The sequence below is a fragment of the Notolepis coatsorum genome (genome assembly GCF_963971535.1).
Source record: "Notolepis coatsorum genome assembly, chromosome: 13".
In the NCBI taxonomy this organism is placed as follows: domain Eukaryota; kingdom Metazoa; phylum Chordata; class Actinopteri; order Aulopiformes; family Paralepididae; genus Notolepis; species Notolepis coatsorum.
The window spans coordinates 126401999-126417810 of NC_140177.1; the positions used below are offsets into that span (position 1 = coordinate 126401999).

The window sequence follows — 15812 nt, forward strand, 5'->3', positions numbered from 1 at the left end:
GGGAAAAGGGGAGGTTTGGAGCCTCTATTTTCCTACAGCCCAGGCCTCCAGGGAGTCTTCAACCTACCACGTCTGCAGCGGGGCAAGAGGGGAGAGAAGAGGGGGATCAAAACAAGGAAAGGGAGGATAGCAAGAGATAGCGAGGCTGAGGGCGACGGGTCTGGTTTAAAACAGTCACCATTTGGAGCGAAGAGTGAGCTTTTTGGACACAAGAGAGGAGAAAAATAAATACACGCACATCTGCAGAACTTTTTATTTATTTTTTATTTTACTTCCTCCTCGATTCATGTTTGATAGCCTACTTTGGTTAAAATTCGATGAAACAAGGACACACTGCACATACTTAATTTAACAAATACCAGCTGATGTTTAAACGATTCTATCTACATCGCAGAGACAGAGATTTGTAACTTTTGGAGGCGTTTTTTGTGTGTCCAAATCAGTGTTTGGTCGAACTCATCCCGGTCCCGGATAATTCGTTTATAGGATTTCTCCAGATGTTTTGACACAAATAGCAACGTCAAGGGTGAGAGTTAAGTGTTAAGTGAGAAACCGTGTCCATTTAATTACTTTCGAAGGGGTGTCGTTGTCAAGGAATGGCACTTGGTTTGAAAACGCTCGCGCTGCTGTTACTGCTGCCATGGGAGCCGCGCGCGCAGGGAGGGACGCAGACGCAGCGCGAGATGAAGCCGGAGGTGAGATCCCAACAAGTCTGCAAGGTCCAAATGTGAAAACAACGGGCATGTTCGAGAATTATCATTATTATTATTGGCATTGCCATTTTCATGACGAATACTGTAAAATGTGGATAACCTTTCATCGAATTGTTCAGAACATGGCATATTAATTAACAATACTAGAAATATAACAATGGTTATTTTATAGCCTAGTAGTACGGCCCTAATGAAATACGATAATTTACATCATGTGTTGTAAATCATGTGCCAGACCTTTTGTTGCCCCCCCCCCCCCCCCCCCCCAAAAAAACCAGTCGGGGCGGGTTTTGAGAGGTTAGAGGAAGCTTGGCATAATGATGATCGCCCTCTGAAAACTGTGAAAAATGCTGAGAGGGCAAAAAAAGCAGCCGAACAAGAGAGTCTGAAGTCTGAACGGTTAGAAATGCCTATTGTGGTCAAGACGGAGACAAGGGTTATTTCTGTGAGGATGGGCGGATTTCAGAGCTGCGGCCAGAATTATTTTCGAAGGGATGCTAATATGTAATTGTTGACATCTGTCCTGAGTTATGGCTGGGGGGGGGGGGGGGGGGGGGGTCAGTGTGAAGGGTTCTGTTGCATCTCAGGCCATGGTTACACTGGGGTTTTTGTTTTTGTTGCTGAATGAATACGTTTGCATGTTAAAAAGAAACGCCGTTTTGGCAGGAAAACACGTTTCCCTAGCGGGAACGCTGAAAAGGTGTTTTCGTTTTGGAAACTGGCAGACAATGGTGCCATGTAATTTGCGCGAGCCGGATACGGAACCGTTCTGCCCAATGCCCATGCGCAGTAGAGACTAGGGATGGGAATTGATACGATTTTATCGATACGATTCCATTATCGATTCTGCTTATCGATCCAATTCTTTTTCGATTCCCTTATCGATTCCTGATAAATTTAAATACATAAATTGGAAACGCAACAGAACTAAGCTGGTTAGAATAACAACATGCAACTTGACATTTCTGATTGTCATTTATTGTTGAGCCCCCATGTCAGAAAAACTGTAAAAATTTAATGTAAATGTAAATAATGTATTTGAGATTCTCTTAAAATTTATTTATTTTCTGAATTTTTTTATTCTTAAACTAATTTAATCTATTGAATAACGACCTGTTGAATGTAACTACAGTTCAATATCTTAAACTAATTTAATCTATTGAACCGTAGTTGCATTCAACAGGTCGTTATTCCTCTGACTTCTCTGTCTCTGGTCTTTCAGAGACACACACACACACACACACACACACACACACACACACACACACACACACACTAGGGTGACCAAATCCATATGATCCAAATGCAGGACAGCGTGTCGATTTTGCGGGACATTTTTAGAAATTGCGGGACAGTAATGAATATGTATACAATAATCATGTTTACATAATGTATTCATTTTGATCAAAATATAAGCATTTAATGTATTAAAAACACAATAGTGTTGTGTATTAATTGCTTATTATACTCATAATCACTCTATAGAAGAATACCACAATCCAACATGCTGTTAAATTACCTACCGACTCCTAGAGGTTATATGGCTATATAGAGTTAAGATACATGAACCCTGTGATCTCTCTTGTAATGTGATACTGAAGTGCATACATGTATTCAGGGCTTGACATTAACTTTTTGGCTCACTAGCCACTGTGGCTAGTGGTGATATTTTTGTGAGACTAAACTCCGCTCTTGCTGGTCAATTGTGTTGATGTTAGTTTTGTTTCATCAACAAATCATCAACAAATGAGGCAGAACACACAGTGAATGTATCCGTTTTTTGTTTATTCCACTTTATTTCTTGCTGAAAAATAAATGCTATGTGGCTAAATGGCTCATGCAAGGTATAAAGATGGTGGCTTTTGAGATTTTGAGCAGGATGTGGAGTGTCTCGTTCAACCTTTCTGATTGGTTGAAAATGGCCTTCATGTATGAACTACATCGCCACCTACTGCTTTGGCATTGTACTACATGTATATAGTAGACGAGACAAAACGACGTCTAACTTAACTCTTACTTGCCTGCCAATACGCAGCGTTCTGAAAAGCGAAATGAAACGAAAATGAAATGGCAGTAGTCATATAAACTAGCTGAGGTGACGTCTAGGATGCCCCTGTTAAATCAAATCTATTATATTCCACTGTGAACACCATTGGAAGGTAAGTTGGTGGGATCGGTGCTCCATGACCATGAGTCTAGTCGTCAGTTGATTAACCACTCCTGCTAAACCCAGACAATCTGACCAATCAGAGGGAGGCCTTTGTTTATGTTGCAGGAAATTACTGTGCTGTGACCCCCCCCCCACACACACACACAGACTTGCTGAGCTCTGCATAAACTAGCATCATTACACTGTGTGTGTATGCCATGTTTTTCCCCCCTGGTTGAACTTATATGAAAGCTACAATTAGACTGGAGTACATGCTGCAACGTTTAGATAAAAAAAAAAATACACAATAAAAATACAAGGCAAAACTATAAAAAGGAGAGAGTGCCATTGAAATGTAGTTGAGTCTTTGTTGGTGAAATGGTTTTCAGTCTCTATTTTGTGTGTGAAGGACAGAGAGAGAGAGAGAGAGAGAGAGAGAGAGAGAGAGAGAGAGAGAGAGAGATCAACACATAGATATCTAATAGTTTTGGTGGGTCACATAGTGTTTTATTTTGCCTATGGATTCCAAATCGTATTTCCAGATGCGCCAATGGGAACGGAAAAACAGCCCTTCACTGACCTAGATTAGACAACTTAAGTGGAAAGACTATCGTCTTTCTCAGAGAAGGCCCCACTGAAGCAGCCATAGAATTAGACTGGAATGATTTAGCTATTGCGTTAGTTTAATTGCTTTTTTTCTTATCCTAAAAGAGAGTGGTTCTTTATTGAGACAGTAGGAAGGCTGAGAAGGAGACAGAGTAGGGGGGAGACACAGGAGAGACGGTTCTTTATTGAGACAGTAGGAAGGCTGAGAGGGAGACAGAGTAGGGGAGACACAGGAGAGACGGTTCTTTATTGAGACAGTAGGAAGGCTGAGAGGGAGACAGAGTAGGAGAGAAGGTTCTTTATTGAGACAGTAGGAAGGCTGAGAGGGAGACAGAGTAGGAGAGAAGGTTCTTTTTTGAGACAGTAGGAAGGCTGATAGACAGAGTAGGAGATACAGGAGAGAGAAGGTTCTTTGTTGAGACAGTAGGAAGGCTGAGAGGGAGACAGTCAGAGTAGGGGAGACACAGGAGTGAAGGTTCTTTATTGAGACAGTAGGAAGACAGAGAGACAGAGTAGGAGAGACACAGGAGAGATGGTTATTTATTGAGACAGTAGGAAGGCTGAGAGAGAGACAGAGTAGGGGAGACACAGGAGAGAAGGTTCTTTATTGAGACAGAGAGACAGAGTAGGAGAGACACAGGAGAGAAGGTTATTTATTGAGACAGTAGGAAGGCTGAGAGGGAGACAGAGTAGGGGAGACACAGGAGCGATGGTTCTTTATTGAGACAGTAGGAAGGCTGAGAGGGAGACAGAGTAGGAGAGACACAGGAGAGAAAGTTCTTTGTTGAGACAGTAGGAAGGCTGAGAGGGAGACAGAGTAGGAGAGACACAGGAGAGAAAGTTCTTTGTTGAGACAGTAGGAATACTCAAAGAGACAATACGGGAGGCACAGGAGAGAAGGTTATTTATTGAGACAGTAGGAAGGCTGAGAGGGAGACAGAGTAGGAGACACACAGGAGAGAAGGTTCCTTATTGAGACAGGAAGGCTGAGAGGGAGACAATAGGGGAGACACAAGAGAGAAAGTGGTGGTGGGATTCAATCCCAGGTAAGCAAAGCATTGGTCTTACCACCATCATGCTACACCATCATCTGTGCGCATAGTTCTATAAACCCATGTTTAGTTTGTACATAGTTTGAACAACCCGACCACCCAAAGGCATCCTGTCCTTTTATTTACTCGACTCAAGGGAGTCACATCGGAGATTTGACTAAAGCTCAAGTCAGCTATTGAGTGTGTTTGTACTTCAAATGAACAGCGCGTTTGAATGGGGGTGAGTGGTCGTGTCTAAGTGTAATGGTCAGTGTGGATTCCGGTTAGGGAGGATGAGGTAGGGAGTCTGAAGCAGGACACAGTCCTGGGGTTGTCAGGCCAGGGGTAGGCGTGTCATATCCTGTGATCTGCGGTAGAGACAGGAAGTGGCTGCGGGGGGGGGGTTCCTCCTCGCCCTAAAAACACCTTGATGTGTCAGCGACCAGCTGACCGTGACAACCTACGGAGTCACAGACACATGCATTTTACAAGCATGCATGTATATAGCAGTACAGGCTCAGAGACACACACACACATTAATTTAAAGACCTTGTGGAGGTCATCTAGTACAAAGACGGGAGTGGGCAGAAGGAAATGGGACTGAGATGAGCGGGAGACCGGAAATGAGGGGGGGGGGGGGGGGGCTGTCTGTCAGAGAGAGGAGGAGAATAAGAGGCATTGTGGTGATGGTGGCGGTGATGATGCAACTTGGTCAGTTTGTCAGTGAGTGAAGCCATTAGCCCTTTTGAACGGGACTAGGGATGGGTATCGTTAGGATTTTATCGATACTACTACTCCTATCGATACTGCTTAACGGTTCGGTACTTTATCGATACTCTTATCGGTTCTTTTAGATTATTATTTAAATATATTTAAATAAAAAAAAAAATTATAAATTATTATTTGAACGGCTTAATAAGGCTATATCTGTACTTGATATTTGTTTGTTGTGTTGCATATTTGAAATAAACTTCAATCAAATCAAACCCCCCCCCTCTTAAAAAACAAAAACCTGTGTTTAACCTGGCCATCTATAAAACATCGTGCTAAAACTGTGAAACAAATGTCCTACTCCCCTAAAGAAAGAAATACATAGAAAACATGACTCAGTTATGCAATAGTGCTGCTGCTTTTTATTTTGTTAAAATCTTTTAGTTAATAAGACTACAAAATTACTACAACAATTTCACTACGTTTTCCTGTCCACGCTGGAAGTGCATCGGATACCTACCTTAACGTTAAATTTTCAACAACGGAACAGATTGTTGCTAATTAAACACTTCATGGAAACTGAGTAACGTTAACGCTATGTCGAGTTCATACGTGTAGTGTAGTATGAACTCGGCGAGTCGGCATAACGTTAACGTTAGTCAGTTTCAGTGTTGCTGGATGGTACACTCTATTAGCTCCGTAGCTAACGTAGCTAGCCACGTTAACGTTAAATGTTCAACAACAGAACAGATTGCTGCTAATTAAACACTTCATGGAAACGGATTAACGTTATCGCTATGTCGAGTTCATAAGTGTAGTGTAGTATGAACTCGGCGAGTCGGCATAACGTTAACGTTGTTGCTGGATGGTACACTCTATTAGCTCCGTAGCTAACGTAGCTAGCCACGTTAACGTTAAATTTTCAACAACAGATTGCTGCTAATTAAACACTTCATGGAAACGGAGTAACGTTAACGCTATGTCGAGTTCATACGTGTAGTGTAGTATGAACTCGGCATAACGTTAACGTTAGAGTGTACCATCCAGCAACACTGAAACTGACTATTAGCTCCGTAGCTAACGTAGCTAGCCACGGACAGGCACCTCCAGTCCCTACCCGTGTATGTGTGAGTGTGAGCGGCTCGCGACAAGTGTGTGTAATGGCTTGCTACGGCTCGCTTCTCGTGCAGAGACAGAGAGAGGAGAGATAGTTTGCAACGTTTAAAAAAAAACTCATAATAATAATACTTTCTCGAGTATCGATAGCAGTACCGATAACGTCGGAGCTTATTAATACTCCGGTTTTTTCTAATTCAGTACCGGTTCCCGTTTAGAACCGGGGTCCGGGGGGCATCCCTAAACGGGACAGGATGTAGATCACAGCGTTCTCATGCACAGGCACAGAGAGGTCCATCGCACAGATCTAACTAAACATGGATAGGCCTCCTTGTGTAGCTTCGTACCCGTCCAACCGTCCCGAACAGTTAAACTGCAGGGTGTCGCCGGTGCAGCGAGCTAGAGTCATGCTAGCTAACAGTCTGCAGTCCGGTGCCGCGAAGCACAGGGATTGATTGGTTTCAAAACAGTTTAACAATTTGTCGTGTGGGAGTGAAAGGGTTAACCTTCTGTATTGTCACAGCAAACAGGTAGTCCGCTACAACAAGCTCACCTCTCTCCCTCTGACCACCAACATTGGGGTACCACAGGGGTGTGTTCTCTCCCCGTGGCTTTTTTCCCTCTACACTAACAACCTCCGATCAGCATCCCCCTCAGTCAAAACCCTCAAATACGCGGACGACACCACCATCCTAGGGCTGATCTCCAACAACAAGGAGGATGACTACCGGCTGGAGGTGGAGCGGACACTAACATGGTGCAGAGAACACAACCTTATACTCAACGAAAGCAAGACCGTTGAACTCATCATTGACTTTCGGAAAATCACACCCACTAAAACACCCATGCTCATCAATAACCAACCCATTTCAGCCACAGACACATTTAAATACTTAGGAACACACATCAGCAATAAACTCAATTGAGATCATCACACCACTCATCTACTTAAAACAGCCAATCAAAGATTATTCCACTTGAGACAACTCAAGAAGTACAAGGTTAGGAAGACTTTAATGATTCAATTCTACACAGCCATAATACAAAACATCATTTCACTCTCCATCACTGTATGGTACGGCAACACACCCAAACACACACTACACAGACTAGACAGGATCATCATAAGGGCATCCAAAATCGTTAACTGCACACTCCCCACCATGGACTCCATACACAAACATCACACCATCACACGCGCACACAAAATCATCAGTGACCCCCTGCACCCAGCTCATCACCTCTTCCAACTCCTCCCCTCTGGTAGGAGGTTCAGGTCACTGGGCAGCCGCACAGTTTGGTTCAACAACAGTTTCTTCCCCAAGGCCATACAATTACTTAACTCCAACTCCTCCTAATTTTACCCCCTGCTGTTATGTTATGTATGTTATGTTATGTTTATGTTATGTTATGTTCCATGTCGCAGCTACCACCTGCACTGTGCTCGAATTCCACCGGCCTGGCCGTGTGGCAATAAAAGGAACTTGAACTTGAACTTGAAAGGGTTAACCTTCTGTAGTGTGGTTGTGAAAGGGTTAACCCTTTGTCGTGTGGCAGTGAAAGGGTTAACTTTCTCTAGTGTGGTAGTGAAAGGGTTAACCTTCTGTAGTGTGGTTGTGAAAGAAGGTTAACCCTTTGGTAGTGTGGTTAGTGAAAGGGTTAAATGGACCCGACGTGTGTTTCCCCTCGCAGTGCTTACTAATATCAATAACTGACAGAAGATAAACCCGGGTCCATTGAAACTGTCTATAAAACACTGATCCCAGGTCAGATCCGTGGGAAAGAGAGAACCTCGACCAGATGTCTCATAAAGAAAAACAGGTCCTCGGATCAGTGTTCAGGTCACATAACATAACCATATATACCAATGAGCCAATCTGGTCTCAGATCAGCTACTGTCTTTAACCCTTTCACTACAACACTACCAAATGGTTAACCCTTTCACTGCGACAATACGGAAGGTTAACCCTTTCACTGCCACACGACAGGGTAAACCCTTTCACTACCACACTACAGAAGGTTAACCCTTTCACAACCACACTACGGAAGGTTAACCCTTTCACTACCACACTACAGACAGTTAACCCTTTCACAACCACGCTACAGAAGGTTAACCCTTTCACAACCACACTACAGAAGGTTAACCCTTTCACTACCACACTACAGACGGTTAACCTTTCACTACCACACTACAGACGGTTAACCCTTTCACTACCACACTACAGACGGTTAACCCTTTTACTACCACACTACAGAAGGTTAACCCTTTCACTACCACACTACATAAGGTTAACCCTTTCACTACCACACTACAGACGGTTAACCCTTTCACTACCACACTACAGAAGGTTAACCGTCTGTAGTGTGGTAGTAAAAGGTTAACCTTCTGTAGTGTGGTTGTGAAAGGGTTAAGATGCTTGGTACTGGTCCAGGCCGGCTACATCAAAGAAACTCATCAGACTCGCTCTTCTTTCTGTTGTCAAGCAAGAGTCTGTTTTTATCGGCCCAGGCTAGAGGGAGGGAGGGAGGGAGGAGGGAAGGAAGGAAGGACAGAAGGAAGGAAGCATACGTAGTATTCAAACAAAGCCACATCCGTCACCTTGGTGGTCCGAACCCAGACCCCCCCTGAGCAAACACGGGAGGTGTTGCAGGAAATAAGATAATACATTATAGCAATTACCTCATTTCCTGTTCACAAAGGAAGTGACACATTTGACTAGTTTCACCAAAAACGAGAAGGTATTCATTCATGCAAAGATCTTTTTTACCACGGACCAAGTCTCGTCGTTAAGATTTGTGTCGAAGAAATTGGATTATCGCTCAGATGACTTTGTGCAGTGACATGTGTTTTTGGAATCTCACCTCCTGTTGCTGCTCGATCTCATCTCGGTCGGATAGAGAGGGTTGTTTTCATAGGCAGCAGCTAGGGAACACACACACACACACGCACACAGTTATATTTCCATACATATGCCTTTCAGAGATTCCTGGCCCATAAGGCCCCTGGAACGGTCTATTGTAAAAAATCTTTATAGATGAAAGAAACTGGTATGTTGCAGATTATCTACAGCAAAGGAACAAGCTCAGCTCTAAACCGAATCACAGTGAACACATGCAGATGCAGAAACACATGCTCACACGTACACATACAAGAACACACATGCAGAAACAGATGATCACACGTACACATACAAGAACACACATGCAGAAACACATGCTCACACTTACACATACAAGAACACACATGCAGAAACAGATGCTCACACGTACACATACAAGAACACACATGCAGAAACAGATGCTCACACGTACACATACAAGAACACACATGCAGAAACAGATGCTCACACGTACACATACAAGAACACACATGCAGAAACAGATGCTCACACGTACACATACAAGAACACACATGCAGAAACAGATGCTCACACGTACACATACAAGAACACACATGCAGAAACACATGCTCACACGTACACATACAAGAACACACATGCAGAAACAGATGCTCACACGTACACATACAAGAACACACATGCAGAAACAGATGCTCACACGTACACATACAAGAACACACATGCAGAAACAGATGCTCACATGTAGCTATAGGGGTGTAAAGGTACACGTATCCGTACCGAACCGTTTCAGTGTGTAGTTGTGTACCGTACCGTACCGAACATCTGTGTAACAAACTAATACAACGGTATGTTGACCGCCCACCGGGGGCTGTTTTTTTTCACAATCTAATATAATTAATTATATATATTTTTTTTACAAGTCGATTATTCATTTCAATATAGAATATTCGTTGATAGCCCTACAAGTACAATTAGTTACTGCACACTACATCACCCCAGAGTGGAACATGGAAAGCCAAACTTTCCCCCACTGTACCGAAAACCCGTACCGAACCGTGACTTCAAAACCGAGGTACGTACCGTACCGTGGTTTTTGTGTACCGTTACACCCCTAAGCTATACATACAAAAACACACCACCAGCTCTAAACCATTAGGAGTTATTACAAGTAAACTGAGAGCAATAATAATTCCATGTTTTATGATATTTGACATAATGGTGTAACTCTTGGGACAGTGGATTAGTAACGAGGAGCAGTGTGTGTGTGTGTGTGTGTGTGTGATCCTCAGTGGGACTTCCTTCGCTGTTGACCGGAGTTATTTTCCATTGGCCCACACCAAACGGAACAACTGACTCTTTTTCTGTTCTGAAATGCTATCCTTCTCTCTCTCTCTCATCCTATGCAATCGTGTGCTCGCTCGCACCGACTCAAACGCACAAAGTACATAGCAACCGCCGACCGCTGTTGTTTTGTTCTTGTCGATCTTCCATTCACTTACTGGGTGTAAGTTAACGAATAGATTTTTACCACTTCGTTTGACTCTGAGTCGATGGAAGAACAATGACACTTGTGCTAACGGCGGTTTTGAGAACCCCAGTCAGGGCTCTACAGTGCGACCATATTGCTAGCATATGCCCCTAAAAATATGTGTGTGCGAACCTCAAAAATCTATTACGCACACAGTGTGCGAACTGCTGATGACAGCCTAAGTCGTACTTTTTATTTCTCCGCTGAGAATCGTTAAAAAACTACAAGTCCCACATTGCACTCAAGCCAACGGTCCAATCACAGTAGAGTGAAGTGACTGGTTTCATGGGAAATAAAGCAAATGACTAATCGGAAGCTTTCATTTAGCTTGTTTACTTCCTGAAACTCTGCCATTGCGATCAGGGCTCTCGTTTTCCGAGACACTAACTTATTATAGTCTCTCTCTTACCAATAGCAATAGATTTTAGAACACCTAGATTTATCGATAGCAATAGTAATATAACGTTAATGCAATAAAACGAATGCCTTGCTTTGTTAATCATAACGTTGATGCAGTAGCGTATGCCGGTGTGTTGGCTGTAATGGACATGACAATAACATAACGTGTACACATTAAAATTGCGATAATCTATTCTAACATTTTCAAATCGATGCAGTTGAATTTCCCCCTTAGGATCGATGCATTGTTACACCCCTACACCAAAGTCACTGGCCCACTGTGTATCTGTGTGTATAATAACTTGGCTAGCGTTATCAACAGCAGAGATGGGCAATAGGGGTGCAAGCGGTGTGATGTAATTGGCAGACTCGACTGTCAATCAATGGTCTACCTGACACGCAAACTCATAAACAATGTTTCTGTACTGGAGGTGTACAGTATTTCAATAGGCAACCCTGAAAGGATTATTTTTCTAGAAGAGCAACACAGCCAAAACATAAGCATTGTATGCATAAAAGGGGCAAAAGCTAAAGTTAAGTGACTGAACCTTTTGTAGCAGTAGTTTGATTTGATAGTTTATTTGATAGGGACAGCACATGTTAATGAACATCAAGTACAAAATACAAAATGTAAACATGCAGGGTTGTAGCAAGAGCTAATTTACACACATGCACGCACAGTACAAATATACATTTATTTTTGAAAAAAAAATTAACTCTGTTACTTGAAATATTTTCACTGCTCCTAAATATTTTTGGGTGCTCCTAAATTTCTTTGTGTGCTCCTAAATTTTTTCATTTAGGAGCACATGTGCTCCTTAGGAAAAGGGTTAGCGTAGAGCCCTTCGGCAGTTGGAGTAGTACACTCGTAGAATTGTGATCATGTTTACAAGGGAATGAACATAGGTTCATATGTAGGGATGGGAATCGAAAACCGGTTCCTAATTGGCCGATGCCTGGAACCGTGTGGCTCCCGTGACTTTCGATTCCCTTATCGCTGCCAGGTTTTTCCTACAGTTGCGCAATAACGTTAGCATGTAGCCATGGCAGACTCTATTTGATTCCTTAAGGGCTCGAAATTGCCTGGGTTTTGGTAGAGCCATATGAAATCCGTTAATTTTTTTTCCAAATTCCATTTTATTTTTTTCCAAATTCCGTTTTTTCCGTTTTAATATTTCAGAATTCTGTATTTTGCTTTGTACGCTAATTTTACCATCAGAAATAGTGTCTAATAAGTGGGAATGAATAAATGTCCACAATTTAATAAGATATAACAGTCCATTTAATAGGGCCGTCTTAAATACTTTGAAGCTTCGAAGCTTCGTTCGATGGGCATGGGATTCGAATATGAAAATAAAATTTGAAAAAAAAAATTATATATATTTTTGCAAAATCAACTCTGCCTCTCTTTGTTAACTACAACAAGCAATGCTGTTTGTTATTTAAGATGAGGTCGGACTCGGCACTGACAGATTTGTGTTCATTGTGCTGCTTTTATAAAGCCTCAAATGACGGCTTATAATATTTCATGAAAGCAAAGTGTTGTTTGTCTAAGATTTTAAAAGGTTTAAACTTTACAGCACTGACAAAGTTGAACAAAGTGCTGTACAAGTCCCACAACATAAAAAAAAAGTAAAAAAAAAAAAAAATTATAGTGGATTCCATTTTTATTGCTCAATTCCGCGATTCCGTCCGCGATTCCGTGATCGCGGATTCCATATGGCTCTAGCTTTTGGTAATATGCTCCCGAAATGCTCCCGCTGTTTGGCTACTTCTATGTGCAGTGAAAACTACTTGAATGTAGAGCTGCCGCGGTATTGATATTTTCCTTACCGCACGAATTTGCGAAATATTTTCTACCGCCGCGGTATTACCGCACAGTGCGCACAAAAAAAAAAAAAAGTTTGAATGCATTTTTTTTTTTTTAGTAGTCTACTCTTATAGCCTGCCTCTAGTCTAATGGCGCTTTTCCACTGCATAGTACCTACTCGACTCGACCCGCTTTAGGCACCTGGTACTTCGTTCCTTTTCCACTGCAGCCAGGTACTACTCCGTTTGTCTCCGTGTGGGGACGCAGGCGGCGCCGCTTGTGTACACTGAAAGCTCCGTGGGCATAGATGTCCGAGGGCTTGCAGCAAGCCAGAGTTTAACACAGTTTCAATCAATCAATCAATCAATCAATAACAACATTAACCAGACTCTCGTTGCGTCTATTCTGCCAAAGCTAACGTTACCTCTCATTGTGTATTCTACCAAGCAAACCCGGGTTTAACGTTACCTCTCGTGTATATCGGCTGACGGTAGCATTAGGCTAATAACAACAACAAACTTAACACATCAGCGATCTTGTTGTGACACTAAACTCTCCGCTCGGTGGTAAATTGGGTTGATGTCGGTTTTGTTTCATCAATAAATAAGGCAGAATACACAGTGAATCCATTCTTTTTTGTTTATTGCACTTGGTTCTGTCGCAAACAAATCCTGAATGAAATGCATCCTTAGCGAGGCAGTAAAGATGGCGGCGCGGCGTTCTGTTTTCGTTCAGAGGCTACAAAGTGTGACGCGTCTCTCTTCTGACCAGTCAGTGGTCTGCAATGTTTCACATGCCTTTTCTGGTACCACTTCTACCCAATAGGGTCGCTTGGAACCGAGTAGGGTATATCTGCAGAGCCGCAAGCCGCAAGCCAACTTTATTATTATGATAAAAAACAGCGGTGACGCGGTATTCAGCCTAACTCTGCGGTGAGCGTGATGCAACAGCGATACCGCGGTAATGCGGTTATCGCGGCAGCTCTACTTGAATGCTTTAGAACCTAGTCATTGATTTAGTTCAGGGTGTGTGTGTGTGTGTGTGTGTGTGTGTGTGTGTGTGTGTGTGTGTGTGTGTGTGTGTGTGTGTGTGTGTGTGTGTGTGTGTGTGTGTGTGTGTGTGTGTGTGTGTGTGTGTGTGTGTGTGTGTGTGTGTGTGTGTGTGTGTGTGTGTGTGTGTGTGTGTGTGTGTGTGTGTGTGTGTGTGTGTGTGTGTGTGTGAGTGAGAGAGACAGAAGTCAGAGGAATAACGACCTGTTATTCAATAGATTAAATTAGTTTAAGAATAAAAAAAAAAAATAATACATTTAAAGAGAATCTCAAATACATTATTTTATTTAAGTGTGTAGGCTATAGTTAATGTTCTATTTTTTACAGTTTTTGTATTTTTCTGACATGGGGGCTCAACAATAAATGACAATCAGAAATGTCAAGTTGCATGTTGTTATTCTAACCAGCTTAGACCCCTACGCTCTGCATCTTCTGGCCGCCTCAGACCTACCATATCCAAGCTCCGGGAGGGTCATCAAAGAGAAGTTGCCTATTCTCAGTCCTTGCCCCACAATGGTGGAATGAACTACCCACCCCAGTTAGGACAGCCGAATCACGTCCAATCTTTCGCCGTCGACTAAAGACGCACTTCTTCAACCATTATCTGAATAAAAAAATATATATCTAACCCTAACTAACCGTACTGTCATGCACTTGTCCTAATAAACTAACCTACACTGTAGCACTCAACACTTTGATGAACATTGTTGCTCAGCTGATAGAGTTGTGCCCTTCCTGATGGCTTGTCGTACAGAACTTGTAAGTCGCTTTGGATAAAAGCGTCAGCTAAATGACTAAATGTAAATGTAAATGTAGTTCTGTTGCATTTCCAATTTATTTGTTTAAATCATAAATTGATCAGGTATCGATAAGGGAATCGATAAAGAATCGAATCGATAAGCAGAATCGATAATGGAATCGTATCGATAAAATCCTATAAATTCCCATCCCTATTCATATGTGGACACAGTGCATGGAAGTTGGAATGTTCAAGTTCAAGTTTGTTTATTATATGTCACAACAAAATACAGAATACTTTATATGATATGCTTATTTCTGAAAGAGCCCCTGGGAGTGTGCTACATACAGTAAAAAATAAAGTAAGTAAAAAAAAATATATATAATAATTAAGAAGTAAGTAAAAGTAAGTAAAGTCAATATACATATATAACATATACATATACAACACAGAGTAAAATGAGTAACAGTGAGGTACAATGCAGAAATGAGATGTGGTACAAAACTTGGGTAAGGTGCAAATGAGGTATGAATGTAGTGCAAATCTTTTTAATAATAGATAAATATAAAGTGTGTTAAAGTGAGTTATTCAGATTCATCCCATCTGCCACTGGATTGTTTACCAAAGTGATGCTTTTTGCGATGCTGGAATTCATCCTAATTTCCACCTGAAAAGTTGTTTATGAACCTTAACTCTTACCTTAGGAACACGCCAACATTTTGGTAAATTGGCTTACCGTCTTCTCCAGAGAGAGACAAGAAGATAGATACCAGTTTCCTCTCTGTGCGTTCAGTAGAAAGCTATCTGGCTGCATGTTAGCCTAGTTTAGCACAATGAATGGAAGTGGACATGGCCGGTTAGCCTAGGCATTGTCCAACTAACACCTCTCCCGAAGGCTAACCGGCCATGTCCGTTTCCATTCATTGTGCTAAGCTAGGCTAACGTGCAGCCAGATAGCTTTCTACTGAACGCACAGAGAGGAAACTGGTCTTGAGAGGGAACAAAATGTTGTTCCTTTAACCCTAACCTTAACCCTAAGATAAAATAGAAAATAAAGGTGAATTGAAAGTTTAATTTCGTAGCATGTGGTTGGGGCCACT

At 42.2% G+C, this 15812-nt stretch overlaps 1 protein-coding gene across 1 annotated transcript in view; it reads left to right on the top strand.

Annotated features, from left to right (window-relative positions):
* Positions 1–76: 76 nt before the first annotated feature.
* Positions 77–15812, top strand: part of mmp14b (matrix metallopeptidase 14b (membrane-inserted)) — a gene marked incomplete at its 3' end in the record, with an annotated part of 63806 nt that continues 48070 nt past the window's right edge. Inside the window, exon 1 of the mRNA XM_084328055.1 lies at positions 77–695. Coding sequence (XP_084184181.1) covers positions 597–695 — 99 coding nt within the window. The 5' untranslated portion in view covers positions 77–596. The remainder of the gene's footprint in view (positions 696–15812) is intronic.